Raw genomic sequence first — 16,827 nt, 5'->3', positions numbered from 1 at the left:
AATTTAATCATTTGAAAGCCCTGATATTTGATCTGACTATAGTGGGGGAGTAATTGTGTTTGAAAGCTGAGCTGTAGCCGCCATGCCCGTGGTGGTTGGCTCCCTCTGCGCTGACAGTGAATTATGTAAGGACCAGCAGTGTCTGTACTGAGAGATTGTGCATTTCTCAAAACAAAAGCTGTGTCAAACACTGCGCGCTCACCCTCTTAAGAGTTGGAGATTGTTCTGTATAATCAAGTCTGGTATGAGTTAAAAGACTATTTCCAAGTATGGCATAAAGAGAGTGAAGCTGCGTGCTGCTGTGCTGCATGCACCTGAAGGTCTTGCTCGCAGACCGTCTGAGACTCTGGCACGGGCACTTGTGTCTTACATAACACAATGAGATCATCCTGTGAAGATCCACTGCCGCAACATAGATTTGTCTTACTGCACGGTTTTGAACACACTGTCAGATTACAGCAAGTACAAAATGCCTATTCATGACTTTCTGTTTAAAGTGGAGTTGGCCCTTGTCTTACATGATCATCTTTTCATGATCTGCATTTCCCCTCTGCATGGCCTGTTGAAACACAGGCCAAGTCCGCTAATGCTGCCAGGCTGAATAAACGGTGTCTCCGGAACCTTGTGTTAGTCCTCGCGTTTTCATAAGCAGCCTTCATCCCACTGTGTTATGCTTTGTGATCCTCAACCTCCGCTGGGGCTCAAAGCTTCTTCCGGGACCTTTCTCTGTCCCCTCTGACATTTGTAGGAAGGGGACTTGTGTAGAAAGTTCGACCCCATAGCATGTCCCGAGTTTGAACAAGCAGTGGTCACATCCACCAGGCCCTTCTCACAGTAAAGAGGGGAATTCTGACAGCCCACTACAAGAGCAGAACACAAAAACAACTGAAATGAAATCTTATGAACACAAATAGCTCTTTACTAAATTGTTTTGGTCTGGCAGGAGACAGTGCCAAAAAGTGGGCTTGATGTGGGACAGTGTCAAAGCGAGGCATGGCAGAGGGGTTGCACCGCTGCACACAGCTGATTAGTGGGAATCTTGGGACAGCTTTGTGTAGGGGGCACTTGCAGTCAGATACATTAGACAGAGTTTTGCAAATGTCAGTTACAACATTTGCAAAATGATGTGCCATTTCTTTATGTTAAATAAAAAGATATTTCAGAAAACAATTCATCTTCTGTTCTCTGAAATAATCACTTAAGTTCTGAGATGACTTTCAGTAAAGACCACACAAGCATCTAATATCAATTCTTACTGGCTCCACGCAAACAACAATACGATTGTTTTAATGTCTTTCCATCAATGTAATGGGCCATTATTATGATTATAAAAACTTTGTTTATATGTCTTTTTTTATTTCATTTAATTTCTTTCTTCAAACTGTTAGTTATGTGTGTTCTCTGTGAGGCCTTTGATATTTATTAGTTCTTTGTTTATCTATGTTAGATAAGATCTCAACTTACACATTTCTCTGTTGCTTGAAGAGAAAAATAGATTTCCCCCCTGTTTTCTCAAAACAAACCTGATACGTCTTTCCCTCAGAGTCACAAGGAGGACTTAGAGCTTAGAAGACAGTATGTTCTTGGACGTTAAATTGATGAGTTAATAATATGACTGAACCTGAGAGGAAACCAGTACGTTTAATAACAATGCTTCTGCTATTTCTGCTACTGTTTGAATATTATGCTACTGATTGTAATTTATTTAATCCTTTCTGGATGCGGGATGGGAACATAAAATGAATATAAGTATAAGAGGTGCAACCTCCGCACTCTGCTCTGAAGTCCACTTTGTGAACATCACGTTACACCACTTCCTGCTTTGGCAGTCAGCACCATTGGACTTAAATCAGTGGAGACAAGCCTGTTCATTTTCCATATCAAACGAAATTGACCACTTAGAGTGAGCGACTGCACCGGACTTCCATTCGTGAACTCAAACCACATGCTGGCCTTTTGCGCTGACCAACATGGATCACTTCCTCCAGCACTTCCTTAAAATAGTTCAATGTTAATATGGAAAGAAAGGCTGTGAATGGAATGAAATATTGTGTTTTTGTATATCAAAGGTTTTCTCCTTGCCACCGCTCCAAAACAGAATCGCAACACAGACAAAGTAACACGCCTTTGGCGTCCCAGCCAGGAATAAAGACCACTAAAGGCCCGTCAGATCTGCAGGTCAACCAAAAGGTCAAGAGCCATGTGTAGTTGGATCAAATGGTGCTGAGAATATAGCATAACTCATTTTAGTTCCATTTGGAACAACATTGGGATTCCTGTTCTTTGTTCACATCCATGACATAATTCCATTGGGGGGTTTCATGACGGGGGAACTCTCTGGAGCTCTGCACAACAACACAACACACAAACTCTGGAATACATTAGCCTGCATCCAAATGCAACAGGCAACTGTTTCCACTCTTCAATCTTCCTTGTTTTAAACCATACAAATAGGAAGATCTTTCAAAATTACAACCACTTCAAGAACCCAAACTTCCATTTCTGATTTGTGGTAGTTTGTATTTCTTAATCTAATTTATTGCAACATGTATAAAGATCACCAACTCATACTCATACTCATACTCATACTCATACTCATACTCATACTCATACTCATACTCATACTCATAATCATACTCATACTCATACTCATAATCATAATCATACTCATACTCATACTCATACTCATACTGATACTCATACTCATACTCATACTCATACTCATACTCATACTCATAATCATAATCATACTCATACTCATACTCATACTCATAATCATAATCATACTCATACTCATACTCATACTCATACTCATACTCATACTTATACTTAACTTAGACAAGGGGGGCTAACAGTTATATTGGGATATCTCAGAAGAAATAAATACAATATTTAAGCTTTGTTACACACAGAAACTTGGAATGAATGGGGGAAGAGCAGGGAGAGACACTCAGCAAATCCCACAAATCACAAAATGATGGGGCCTTTATTTCTCTTTGTGTAGGCCTGCATGCAACCTGTCACTTGGGTTTGAGTGTAGGGCTTTTCTTTTCCCAGATCCTATTTATTCTGATTCTCAGAAAGGTTTATTGAGTTGCATACTCACATATTTTCACAAGAAGGAGAAAAAGTAGAATAACAATCTTGTGTGTTGTTTGGGTTTGCTCTTTGTACGGACTCGGAGAGCGGAGCTGTGGTTATTGCTGCTGTTATAGACAGAAAGGGCGAAAATATACGAGAAGTCTGCGCCAACGCTGTGAATGTTCCGTTTTGTTTCCACAGATGATGGCAGTGGACATCACACACTTTTTTGTGTGTGTGTGTTTTTTTTTTTGCATGTAACTCTAGCTCTACTGTGTGTCAGAAGGATTTGGATGCGGTGCTGAACGGTGCTGGAACTGGAAGACATTGTGGGAGGCCACTCAGCGGCGATGCGTACGTGCAGAACGAGGCTTCGGGAGTGTCGGCCTGTGCGCGAACTGTTTTCTTTTGAGGAGTGAGAGTCCACAGGTTGAGGGGTCTCGAGGGATGTGCGTCCAACATCGAGAAGGGAGTCTTTCAGCCCAACACATTTCACTGGTGTTTTGGGAAACGCTTATGGAAACGATGTTGAGGGGGGGGTGAGAGGGGGGGGGGCAATCCTCCCTTTTAGGAGTCCTTGTGGTGTCAAGTAATCGCAGCAATAGTACAGAATGTCTCCAGCTTGCTCTGCGGTTAACCGGTGAATACAAGCCTCCCTCTGAGTTCACTCGCAGCCACCCCGCTACCACAGGCACACAGGTGGACCGAGGCGAGGCAGACGTCCCGAGAGGCATGGGCCGACTGATAAAAAGAGCCTCAGTGATGTAAACCGCCAGCTCCTGTTCATAAGTCACTGTAATGGCCCATAGCGCAGGAACACACAAGGAGAAGGTTTTCACAAAAAGGAAAAAAGGTTCCACTGATATAACTACAGGAGCTAGTGCAAAAACTCTCATGAGAGGCTATATGGAAAGGCCTAATTACTGTGACAGAAACTAACAAACACAGGTGGCCTATGTCAGAACGGGTCATGACTGACGCCTGAGAAAGCCTGGCCTTATATCTCTCTGGGTATATACATAACTCAGCACGGTCCACTATTGAGATGATGGTGTGTTTATTGTAAGGAGCCGTTATTAGCTCTGATGTCAGTTAAAGGAATGGACAGTTTTCCTTTCCAGCGTGCTCCTTTTTCTACCGAGATGACATCAGTGAGAAGTGCAGAGGAGGCCGGTTAAAGTTTGATGAGAGGAGTCGTCGTTGGCGGTGCGCTCTAAGAACAGCAGCATGCATGCATAGCCCACATGAATCTTTGAACAACAACACAAACCAGACATCTTCTATTATTATCTGTTTGACCCCGCTGACCTCCCCTTGCATGGGCAGTTTGTCGGCTTCAACTCCCCAAAAAAAAAGAAAAGAAAAAAAGTTTGCTTCATATTCTTTCCCTTTATTACAACAATGGACACAAGACTACATAATGCACAAATCAGGCCTTATCGGGCACATTATGTTGCACATTGTCAGTTTACTTGTTACTATTCTTTACACATAGTACATTTAGACACATCAGCTCCCTTGCAAGAGATGAAAGAAACAAAATGAGCAGTCTGGAGTAATTCGCTGTAAAAATCAAAAAGCCAGCCAAACAATAGCTCTATTATCGCCCGCTTGGAAAACATTTCAGCTTTGATTTTTATAGTTCAATAATGTTTTTAGCTAAATTGAATCCCGAAATAAACAAAAGTAGCTTTTTTTTTTTTATAGTTCCCACAACCAACCGTTTTCTTAGTCACTGTTTGCCATACATTCCAAAGGATATTTTAAATATTTTACAATGTGTTAAAGGCACACTGCGTAACATTTTGGACTACACTGTCGCCGCCACGCTATCCTAATAATTGTAAAATGCTTTGAAGTGGGTAAAGTATGGACTTGGATGAAGTAATAACCTATTTGATTATTATAATTGGCTGCGTTTAGTCAACATCTCCATGGAGACGAGCTGGAGATGTCCCGCTCCCAGTAAAGTTATAGTTATGTCAGGCTAAGACACGTATTTGTTTGGTTATTTGTTGATATTTCTAGCAATACAAATATATGTGATAAAATAAATGCTTGTATTTTGGGGGTGAAATGTTACATGATGTGGCTTTAAGGTATTGGAGTTTTACAGCTGCAAAAAGCTAAATGACATTGCGATGCTGTATATATGCTGTATAGTGAGAAGTTTATACAATTTTGAGTAAATCTCCCCTGAGCTTTGCTGAAATCTTGTAATTTAGAGGCTTCAGTGTTAACCCGTATGAGCAGTTCAAAGTCAGATCTTCAGTGGGACATTTCTCAAAACTACACTGATGCAGTAGAATGGCAAAAAACAGGAAAATCTCAACTTTTGCAATCTGGTCCCCGATGCATCGCCTTTTCCCTGCAGAAAAGATCATGACGTTGCTGGTGATGTCCTTGTCCAGGCAGCCATCCTCGTCCAGAAAGCGGGAGGGGTCAAAGAGGTGTGGCTCCTTCCACTTCAGAGGGTCATGATTGATAGACCACTGGTTGATGAAGACCACTGTGTCTTTGGGGATGTGGCAGCCCTCGATCGTGACGTCGGAAGTGGTGGAGTGGGGGATGGTGACGGGAACGAAGCTCGTGAAGCGCATGGTCTCATAGATGAAGGCGTCCACATAGGCCAGGTGACCTCTGTCCTCCACTGAAGGCAACCTATCTCGACCCACCTCCTGATCAATGAGGTCCTGGAGTTTGGTTTGCATACCAGGGTGTTTAGCCAGGAGAAGCAGCAGCCAGTGCAGCGCTGTGGAGACCGTGTCAAGACCTGCTCCTATCAGGTCTGACACAGTCCCCTCAGTGTGGTCACTGGTCAGCCCATTGTGACCATCAGCCTTGTCAATATCTGCAATGAATGCATCGCTCATGTCACGGGTTACCTCTGGGTCAAAGGTCTCTCTGTGCTGCTCTACCTTGTCATGGACAAATTTAAAGAATTCTTTATTTAGGTGTTTGAAATTGTTGAAGACGCTGCGTACCGGATTAGGAAAAGACTGAAGCCATGGCATCACATCTATTAAGCTGCCCGCCCCTACTGTCTGTCCAAACTTATCTACTCTCTGCAACAAGGCTCGGAACTCCTCATCGTCATGTCCATACCGCTTTCCAAAGCACAGAGCACAAATCACATTGGCTGCGGCCACGGTCAGCTCATGAGCTGGGTTGAAATACTGGGTCTGAGAGCTGTGTTTTAGGAAAATCTCCACTAGTTCTGTGGCTTCAGCCACAATTTGTTGCTCAAAGGCTTTTTTGGTTTGGCTATTAGCCGAAGAGAAAGCTCTGATTGTTGACTGGGCAATTTTCCTGTGCATCTTCCACTGCTTGCTGTAATTTGTGAAAGTCATACTTTTCCCCCCTGAAACAACTTGGAATGACACAAAGTTGGGTCTGCCTGCGAACTCAGTGCTGTGCTGAATGAGAGCCTGACGGATGGCCTTGTCTCCATTCAGGACCACGATGTCACTGCAGCCCAAGCGGATCTGGTACACGTCTCCGTACTTCTTGGCTAGCCTGGCGAAGGTGATGTGGGGCATCTGTCCCAGCTGCATGGCATTGCCCACCACTGGCCAGGCAAAGGGTCCGGGAAGTCTTCTCTTGAGCCTGAGCTTCCTGACCCAAAGACAGGCTTCCAAACAGAAGAGGAATACAAAAGTGGCAACTAGAGCCGGCTGGACCTCTCCACTCCATTCTCTGCCGAGGCTGCTGCCCTTCAGTCCAAGCTCACTGTTCACATGAGCCATAAATCTTGAAATGTTTTAACTGTTCATATAAAAAAGTCTCACATATTATCCTGATCCCACTCCTCAGCGTCTGGTCAGGTGAACTGATGGCCCGTCCTGAGATGACCACTTCAGTACAGTGCACATCTAAGTCTAACACTTCGCTTATAACTATCTCCATCATGGGAGGGGTCTCCGACTCAGGTTTTTACTGTCTCTCCCTCCCATTTTGACCACTGTGAGCAAACCTTAGTCCCATATTCCAACTTGGCCTACTTTTCCAAATGTTCAAAGTGGTGACATAATTCAAAATAAAACTGAAAATGTTTTTTCTTTTCTTTTTTGGTTTTCTGTTTTGAAGCAAAATAAACCTAAAAACTTCAAAGTTGTTGGTTTGTCAGAGTTATTTTTCCACAGCTAATTGTTTTGTTTTCATTTCTCAGACATTGGTCTTAAACACTGCCCAAATGTTCTGTAATCTTCCATAAAATAATTGATTGTTACCCTAACAGCCATAGCTCAAACACAGTGGCATTAAAATCTTATAGAACAAACTGTAAAGTCAGGTGCAGGCGGTGCTTTGTATGATAAATAGTAGTGTAATTGCATATCAGTTTCTTTTTTAGTGTGACGAGTAATGAGGTAATCAGGTAATAAAAGATGCCATGTGTATATTATGGAACACATGTATTATTGTTTTTATTTATTTTATTTCTATGTATTGTTTAAGTAGCTATAGTGTTTTTTATGATGTCATGTGCAGAAACTTTCTTGTTGTTTAAATGTGCTATATAAAAACATTGGATTGGATATCATCTAAGTCAAATCGTTTTTTCTTTTGTAAAGACAGAGACTTCAATCTTTATTCATCAATCTCTTTATTTATTTGATAGCTTATTTCTCAGTCAGCACATTATTAACAGAGTGATATAGTTTGTATATAGATTAAACATTCCAGGATGATCAAGAAGATATTGCCTCCTTTACATACAGAAAAAAACAACTGTCAGTGTATTCTCATTCCTGTTGGAAAGTAGACATAGCTTTTATTGATTCGTAAACAATCAAGTTTCTGGAGTGTTAGTATAGCCAAACATGTGGATCATGAAATAGTCACTTCACCCCGCTCTTCTAGTAAATGTCTTTATATACTAAGGTACAGTAGATACATAGATTTACATTGTAAATATACCTGAACATAACATTTTAATTCAATGTTCAACATGACAACGGTTAAACTTATTTTTACTTATTACTTACTGTTCATAACAATCACTTTGATTGTAAATTCACTTACAACCTTGACATCAAACAAACTAGACATTTTAGTGGTGGATTAGATATATATTGTAAGCATTATAAATAATAATGTACAATATAAAAATGCACAATTACAGGTTATGCTCAAGTATGCAGTTGTTTATGATGCAGAAATGGATTATTTACTGAATATCTATAAGAACAATTTGTACAGTTGTTTGTAAACTACCTATAGGATCTCATCAACAGTTCAAACACAAGTCCCATGTAATTAAATATCACATTTAAATATGATAATTTTACAACAATAAGCTTTAGTGCAGACATGTCCATATACTCAATGGTCCTAAATGTCACTGGTGGGAAAGTGAAGTCACAGTATTAGAACAGGCTGTTCACGCTGGGGAGACTAAGCCCAGCAGCTTTCCCCTAAGCTTGGCTCTGAGACGAGAGTGGAGGGGTTTAAGTGTGAGTCCATAGGCACAGTCAAGCGACACCACAGCAGAGTCACTCTCAAAGCAGCACTGATGCAGCAGTATTGCTGTGAATAAAAAGACTTCTGATTTGGCGATGTGGTCACCAATGCAGCGTCTTTTACCTGTGGAGAAGATCATGACACTGTTGGTCAGGTCCCTGTCCAGAGCTCCGTTCTTGTCCAGGAAGCGTGTGGGATCAAAGATGTGGGGGTCCTTCCACTTGAGAGGATCGTGGTTTACGGACCACTGGTTAACAAAGACCACGGTGTCTTTTGGGATGTGCAGGCCTTCTATAGTGACGTCTGCTGTGGTGGAGTGAGGGATGGTGACCGGCACAAAGCTGGTGAAGCGCATCATTTCATAGATGAAGGCGTCCAGAAGAGGCATATTGTGTCTGTCTTCAATTGTAGGTAATCGGTCTGGGCCTACAGCCTTGTCTATGACAGTTTGCAGTTTGGCCTGAATGTCCGGGTGCTTCACCAACAGGAGGATGATCCACTGCATGGCTGTGGACACCGTGTCCTGACCTGCTCCAATCAAATCTGTCATTGTCGACTCTGAAAACTCTTTGCTCAGTCCACTGTCCTTCCCATATTCAATCACATTTATAATCGCATCACTCATGTCCCGGGTCACATCGGGGTCAAAAGTCTCTCTGTGTTCCCGAACCTTATCTCTGACATATGTGAAGAACTCCTCATTAAGGCTTTTGAAGTTTTCATAGATACTGCGCACAGGGTTAGGGAAAGACTGCAGCCAGGGCATCACGTCCACCAAACTCCCAGCTCCTATGGTCTCTCCAAACTTGTCCAGCCTCTTGAGCAGGGTCCTGAACTCCAGGTCATCATGGCCATATCGCCTTCCGAAACACAGCGCACAGATCACATTAGCAGCAGCGACAGTGAATTCATATGCAGGGTCAAAGTACTGTCCATCTTCACTTTGCTGCAGAAATGCATGCACCAGCTCCATGGCCTCGGCTGTGATGTGTTGCTCAAAGGCTTTTTTAGTTTGACTGTTTGCGGAGGAAAATGCTCGCAGGCTGGAATGGGCAATTTTCCGATGTACTTTCCACTGTTTGCTGTAATTAGTAAAAGTCAAACTCCTGCCTCCAGAAATCATCTGGAACGACACAAAGTTGGGTCTGCCTGCGAACTCAGTGCTGTGCTGAATGAGAGCCTGACGGATGGCCTTGTCTCCATTCAGGACCACGATGTCACTGCAGCCCAGGCGGATCTGGTACACGTCTCCGTACTTCTTGGCCAGCCTGGCGAAGGTGATGTGGGGCATCTGTCCCAGCTGCATGGCATTGCCCACCACTGGCCAGGCAAAGGGTCCGGGGAGTCTTCTCTTGAGCCTGAGGTTTCTGACCCAAAGACAGGCTTCCAAACAGAAGAGGAATACAAAAGTGGCAACTAGAGCCGGCTGGACCTCTCCACTCCATTCTCTGACGAGGCTGCTGCCCTTCAGTCCAAACTCACTGTCCATTGTGGAAAAATGTTCACACAAGAGGCTTACTCTTGGTCAGTTACACCTTGTTGGAAAAAATAATAAAATAAAATAAAAGTCTAGTTTTTTCCTCTAAGGTGAGTAGAAAATGTAAGATTTGTTGGTTTGTTGTCAATTCTCAACTTTTAAGATTTAAGTGGCTGCTTTTTGCTTCTCTTCACGTCTTATATGTTTAGCAGCTGTGGGCAGGGCTCAAGATAACTTCCATACTCCTCCCATTGTGGTAGAGCAGCAGACCCCTCCACATTATCTCCGCTCGGTGTCGGAGGCGTGCGCCTCCAGTAAGCGTCGAGGGACCGCAGTGAGCGTGCAGAGCTCAGTGCCGTTCCGCGCGCGCACATAGAGTCATGATTGCGTCCGGGACAAATGCTTAAAGCTTTTTTTCCCCCTTGTTTTCACCGCGATAAAGACCGAGCGTGATGGTTCAATGATGCTGTGTTTTGGCAAGAAACGCACGCAGGTTTGTCCGCCGTCGCCATTTCTTTTCAAAAGCCTATTAAAAAAGCGAAAGACCTGAGTAAAGAGGTTAGTAAAAATGAAAACTTATTTTCCAATTTTTTCCAAACATTAAAAAATAAAAAATAAAACACACAAAGAAAAAAAAAAGAAAAAAAACATTAATTTCGTTGTATCTGTCGTCCTTGTGTTTATTAGCGCGCGCCCTTTATTCTGTTATGAAGTTGAAGTTGGGTCAGGTGATAATAAACAATACTAAAAATCGTAAGTAGAAAATATAGACACATGAAAATACATATGTTAAATATAAAAAACAAAACAAAAAAACAGCACGCTTTACATAAAACAGTAACTTAAATGGGTATGTTTTTTTGTTGATGTGCCTTTTGTCTTTGACTATTGCGCTTACCACAACAATGTATGGTCTCACAGCTCACATTCATGCCCAAAGTGCAAAAACAAACAGAAAGGAAACAGCCAAGCCATAGTCTTTTATCATGTACTTTTTATACCCCATGGAGTTGTTTGAGAAACGCGGTGTGGCTGATCACCAAGCCTCTAGAATGATTTCTTGGTTAACCAGAAACATAGCAAACTCCTCCAATACACAGTGCCTGCTCAGGGGAAGACTGTTTCTTCTCTCTTCCCATATAGCAGCACCCCCTCCCACTGCACCCCCATCCGCCATTAACACCACCTTCTGTGCCCGCTGCCCGTACACATGTGGCCAATCGCATCCACATCATGTTAATTAAGGCCAGGTTTGTGGTGGGACAGTGGGAGAGGGGCCGGGGTGCGTGTGGCTGCTGTGTTTACCCCCTGTGTAACCTGGCTGTGAAAGGTTGGCCGTGACCCCAACTTGACTCTGGGGGGTTTGAGAGGGGGGTCTGGGGTTCTATTCCTTACTGCTGTATGTCATTTGTGTGCTATAGCCAACAGCAGGGCGGCGGGCGGGTGGCTGCTCCCTCTCCCAATGGCAAGCTCAAGCCCGGGCTCTGGCTCTGGAGCTAATCATTGTTTACTAGTCTCATTTCCACTTCTCAGTGAGCTACTGTCACGCACAGGACCGACAGGAGGAAGGAAGAGGGGTGCTCTGGAGGGATGGGACAGGGGTCCCACAGGCAGTGGGGGAACTGGTGGGGAACAGATGAGCAGTTAGTTTAACACAGATGAGCAGTTCGTGGGTAACATCTTCTTAAATTGTGCATGTTGTTTTTTTTGTCCCATGAGCACTTTGTGACCATGTCTGTGAAAGGTGCTACACTCATAAAGTTATTTCCCTTCCTCCCTAATATACATGCACATTTTGCCATACTGTGAACTTTGAGCTGGCCTCAAGCCTGAACAGATATTCTGCATCAGGATGGGAATGCGGGTAAAACTTTGCTAAATATGCAGATTACTTTTACAACAATGCATAAAATACATCATGCTACTTTGATAATTGCTGTATAACTATACAAAAAGTAATTTGTTGAATTAGGATACGTAGATGTTTTTTTAGTCCTACTTTGTTTATAAATTGGACTTTTGGACAGTGCAACTTAAACATGTACATTTTCAGTCGCAATGCAGGCACACTATGACACACATCAACAAAAACACCCCAGCAGCCAGCAGGGGACCACAGGACAGTGGTTGTTAGGAATGGTGATGTTTGCTATGAAGAGTGCAGCGCTGGCCAAACCGCATTCTGAGGAAATGTGAGGAAACTTGTCACTGTCTGTGCTGAGTGTAGTCTGTGGGCACTGGGCACAAAGCCTAAACTAACCATGTGCAGCCAAGGACAATGTTCACTCCTCTTTGAGCAACATTTTAAGAACATGCATCTGCACGTAGCACTACGACTGCCCCTTCTTTTGTATCACATTCATGCGCTCTAAAAATGTCACGAGGGGGCAACTATAATGCAGAATTGTGGCAAAGATAATGACTGAAATCCTTTTTACAAAGAATTTGTCTCAACAGTGAACTGAGCATTTAGTTTTGCACTACTCTGACATATCTGTCTTCATATAGAAAGCCGGTGAGTCATACACTTTCATGTTGGAACTTTTCTCATTTTATTCTTTCTGGACGTACTGTGCCCCAAACTGTTTTGCTGTAGGCAGTACTGACCACAGGAGAGGGGAGCTCGGGGATTCTCCGGAATGCTTTCCTAAAATAATTTCCGTGGTTGCATGGTCTTTGGTTACGCTGTGAAAACATGAATGCAGACTTTTAAGGGCATGATTTAAAGTATAGAATGTTCTTACTCATAGTGAATTGCTGGTGTCCAGGTTGGTAATCATGGCCATGCCAGAAAGCCGAGCCACAGGCCGTCCACAATATGATGAAGAGATGAGTGAATCCAGTTTGGACGTGCAAAAGTGTCGACGCATTAATGCGGTTATTTGTTTGTGTTGCAGATTTTGACATGAAGATGAGAAGTGCAGTTTGCGTGCTGGAGCGGTGAGGCATGCACACGCAGCCCAGTCGCTGAAGCCCCAGTTTCCCCAGAGAGAAGATGGCGGGGGCCCACAACCGAGGGATTCAAATGAGACGGAGGAAGAGCACATCAGCAGAAATGTCTTCCAGATGACCCTGATTCTGAGCTCATCAAAGCCACAGTCTGAGACAGTCACAGCTCATTACACCTCCCATTCATACACTAAGATACACATTTTACATACTAATACTTACATAATCATATCAATACTGCCTGCCACTCTAATAGTTCATTTAGACGACAGGCCTATACCAAGACACAGAGTGATTAGTCTTGCTCAGAATAGGCCCTTTGTGTGTACATAACTGTATTTAAACCATATACTGCATTCTCTAAAAATACTAATGTACTGTATTTACTACATTTGATAGTCAAATGCATCTCAACCAAACAAAACAACATATTTGAGAAATATTGAAGAATTTTATGTTACTAATTTTCATAATACATGCACACAGCACCTCAGACCTACAGAGCAATATGAAAGTGGAGGCTGGGAGCTGAATAACAAGGCCACACTGAACATTACGTGCAGCGTGGACACCAGCAGGACTGCTCTTCACTGAAAGAAATGGGAAAGGCCGTCTGTTAAATTGACAAAATTTTATTTTGCTGCGTCTACTCTATTGTAACGTGTTCTGTGTTTCAGCACGTTAGTTTTGTGTTGAACCGACACAAAGGGCGATAAAATGCGCATACACCTTAGATACGTGTCAGCTCAACATGAACAGTCCATGTTACAGTAACGCAATTAATTTTCCCGCCGAAGACTACAGAGGCGGGCTTTTGCAATGCATCATGGGAAGAAGACAGCCGGAGACTGCGGTCTTGACAATCAGCAGCAGCAAAAAATAGGAATAATAACCATCAAAAGTTGGTAAGTACACATTTATGAGAGCTACATAATTTTGTTTTTAGTAGATAAAGGAATGTTGTGTTTTTTGTATTATTATTATTAATGTCAAAGAAGCGTTAGGACGGAAAAAATGGCTTCTGCCAATGATACTCATCATACGCCATTACTGAAAATTTTGAAATGAAAATTTCATATTAACATTTTCTTCGTTTGTGGTCATTACCCTTTTTTAAAAAGTTACTCCTTACAGATACACTGACCGCTGAGTGTACATGTACTTAAAGTATATCCATAATTGTGGAAATGGCCTGTTACATTAGTGTCTCAGTGACCAACGTTTTTTTTTTGGGGGGGGGGGGGGGGGGGGGGCAACGTCTTTTTCTGCCGCTGTTTCAGCAGTGCTAATGTTAGCTAGACAGAGCGCTGGCCTTGCCTCTGTGGAGTTTACACGCGTTTACAAGAACGTATTGTCACTGTTTTTAAAAGCGTTTCCCCTCTCCTGCTGGCTCTCGCTTTCCCTGCCCGCTCCGCGCTTGCCCAGCCGCCCCATACTGCAGCACCGCGTTGCCTCCACGCTCCGGGCGGAGCCCCGTGCTGCATCCCCGCTCCGGGTGGAGCCCCGTACTGCATCCCCGCTCTCCGCCCCGTGCTGCATCCCCGCTCCGGGGGCAGCCCCGCGTTGCCTCCCCGCTCCGGGGGGGGAGCCCCGTGCTGCATCCCCACTCCGACTGGACGCTCGCGCCGCGGCTTCGCTCCAGCCACGCAAAGACATGCATCAGGACGAAGAGGATTCGAAGCGCTTTTTTGTCAAGTCCTTTACTCCTGGTGTCCTTTGTTATGTTAGCTTGTTAGCTTTCCTACATATCGAACTGAGTTTGGGAAAGAATGGAAATCTATTACGTGTCTGGTGCAAAGCAGTCCTGTCACGACACAAGTTAAAAACAATATCTAAAGTTTGATGAGGGCCACTTGCTATGTGAACGATGACAGTTTTGTTGTTGCAGATTGTGACACGCGGCTTAACTCAAGTTGACTCAACATGGCTCTCCCTCACGTTTTGTGGTAAGAAATATTTGTGGTTTTACCATTAATTGTCTTGAGCTTTATCTTGGGTTTGTTTTTTGAGGCTGCAGTCTGAACCTGACGATCCAAGCAGCTTCCTCCAGCTTTTACTTCATTATTTTCACTGCACTTTGTAATCTCATGTTTATAAAATGTGGTATAGGAGTATGGTTGGAATAAGCAATAACCTCTACATTTGTCATGTTTTGTCCTCAAGTTTGTTTTTATTTTATTCTAGTTTGATACAACATGTGATGACTGGAGATGGAGTCAGGCCATGCCCTCATTTATGTAAGTATAAATAGCAATATTTTTAATATTTAGTCCATTGTATGCTATAATTTACGTTTTGATTTATTGTGCTGTAGTTTGTAGAGTCAGCCCATGGTGCTGGAACAATATTATGCAATATTGTGTAATAGTTTCCACAATTCTAAGCTTTACATTTTAGAAAATATATATTTATTGATTCATTTGGAGTTGATCACTGCTACATGTCCTTTGAGAATTTTAACATCAGCCAGTCAACGAAAACCCCTTTTGAAATAGTTCTGTGTTCTGTATCCCCTTCATGGCTGTGAAATATCTTCATTATAGAGAACGAGGAAGGGCTGCAGCCTCTTCTCACCTGCTCTCTGTGAAGCAGCTCGGCCACTGAGGCGCTCAGCGATGGGATACATGTGCAGTGCATTTCAGGTAAATGTTTGGAGGCTTTTTTATTTGTCTTATTGTAATTTCAGCTGTTGAAATGTGTGATATTGTATATTTGCAGATAAATGCAGAGTTCAAGTGTACAACAAGAGTCCTGTCACAACGGGACTATTGGATTTCAAATCTTCTGAAGGTGTCCAGGAAGCTCTCCAGCCTGCATGGAATAAAGCTCGAAGACCAAGCTGCTAAAATGCTTGTAAGTACTTAGTGGAGTCAGTGGATTTCAGTGATCTGTTGTGCTGTTTTATTGCGTAGTTATAAGGCTACCTCAAAACCCGCTCGTGTTCCTTTGTTCTGTGGACATTTTAGCAGAAAATTATTTTATGTCACAAACTTAGAGCAGCACTGCTCTAAAGCTACATCTCTGTGGAACAGCACGCAGTTTCACTTTGCATTTCATATGTAAACTAAACCGTCTATTATGGTTGATGGTCCCAACATGATGCAAGCTCACATCAACGAGAGATTAATTAATGACCAATTAAAATGGCCCAAGACGGATTATTGTCCAATGTTTATGCAAGATATATTATGAATTTCTAACATTGTAAATCAACATGTTTTATTTTTATTATTATTATTTTTATTCCCACTAGAACATGGACATGAAGCTCAGAATAGGCCACCGCTGTGAGGATCCACCAGGCAAGATCCAAAGTTGGAGTATTCTGATGTGTTGAGGTGAAGTCGTCCTCCATGACCCGGACAACGAGGCCCTTGAAGTGAGAATAATCTCGTCATGGAGTTGGAGCCAACTCTGCTGTCCAGAAAAACTTGTGCCCTGAAAACGTAAATGAACATTTGTCTTTTTGGGCTCCTGGAGGGATATATTAGCTGTGGTTCAGTACTGCGTTGTTGTCAACATTGTATAGCATTTAAACTTTGCCCCATGCTTCAGTGTTAATTTTGTCTTCTAAAATTCTATTTTATTTGTCAGTAATATTCTTGCTGACTAAAATAAGACCAAAAATGACTCAAAAAGTAAAAAGTAAAAGGGACTAAAATTATGTGGACTTCATATGATTTAAATTCACTCAAAGCAACAGGTCTGAGCTTTGTCCATGTGGGACTAATTGTGCATTGAATTATTGTTTACTGAAAACAGTTATTTGACTAAGTCTTGACTGGCTTGTTCTTGACAGTGAGGAGATGAGGGAGAAATCTATGGTACATCTATTAAAAAAAATAAAGTTTGAATCTAAA

General features: G+C 42.7%; 2 protein-coding genes and 2 long non-coding RNA genes across 4 annotated transcripts; 2 read left to right on the top strand and 2 right to left on the bottom strand.

The window, feature by feature from the left end:
* Positions 1 to 5,143: 5,143 nt before the first annotated feature.
* LOC306975850 (cytochrome P450 1B1-like) lies at positions 5,144 to 6,930 on the bottom strand. Its single transcript, XM_079573618.1, has one exon. It carries the CDS (start codon positions 6,825 to 6,827, stop codon positions 5,253 to 5,255), a length of 1,575 nt encoding a protein of 524 aa, XP_079429744.1. The 5' UTR covers positions 6,828 to 6,930; the 3' UTR covers positions 5,144 to 5,252.
* Positions 6,931 to 8,184: 1,254 nt separating this feature from the next.
* Positions 8,185 to 10,156, bottom strand: LOC306975852 (cytochrome P450 1B1-like). Its single transcript, XM_079573626.1, has one exon. It carries the CDS (start codon positions 10,028 to 10,030, stop codon positions 8,462 to 8,464), a length of 1,569 nt encoding a protein of 522 aa, XP_079429752.1. The 5' UTR covers positions 10,031 to 10,156; the 3' UTR covers positions 8,185 to 8,461.
* Positions 10,157 to 13,805: 3,649 nt separating this feature from the next.
* On the top strand, positions 13,806 to 15,204 carry LOC306975592. The gene is made up of 3 exons (XR_013793716.1): positions 13,806 to 13,872; positions 14,856 to 14,913; positions 15,152 to 15,204. It is a non-coding gene; the product is annotated as an uncharacterized lncRNA (long non-coding RNA).
* Positions 15,205 to 15,548: 344 nt separating this feature from the next.
* On the top strand, positions 15,549 to 16,437 carry LOC306975591. The gene is made up of 3 exons (XR_013793715.1): positions 15,549 to 15,609; positions 15,686 to 15,820; positions 16,221 to 16,437. It is a non-coding gene; the product is annotated as an uncharacterized lncRNA (long non-coding RNA).
* Positions 16,438 to 16,827: the final 390 nt, after the last annotated feature.

This window comes from Gobius niger (assembly GCF_951799975.1).
Source record: "Gobius niger genome assembly, chromosome: 16".
In the NCBI taxonomy this organism is placed as follows: Eukaryota; Metazoa; Chordata; class Actinopteri; order Gobiiformes; family Gobiidae; genus Gobius; species Gobius niger.
The sequence above is the reverse complement of the archived record's forward strand: the minus strand, read 5'-3'. Positions and strand labels throughout refer to the sequence as shown.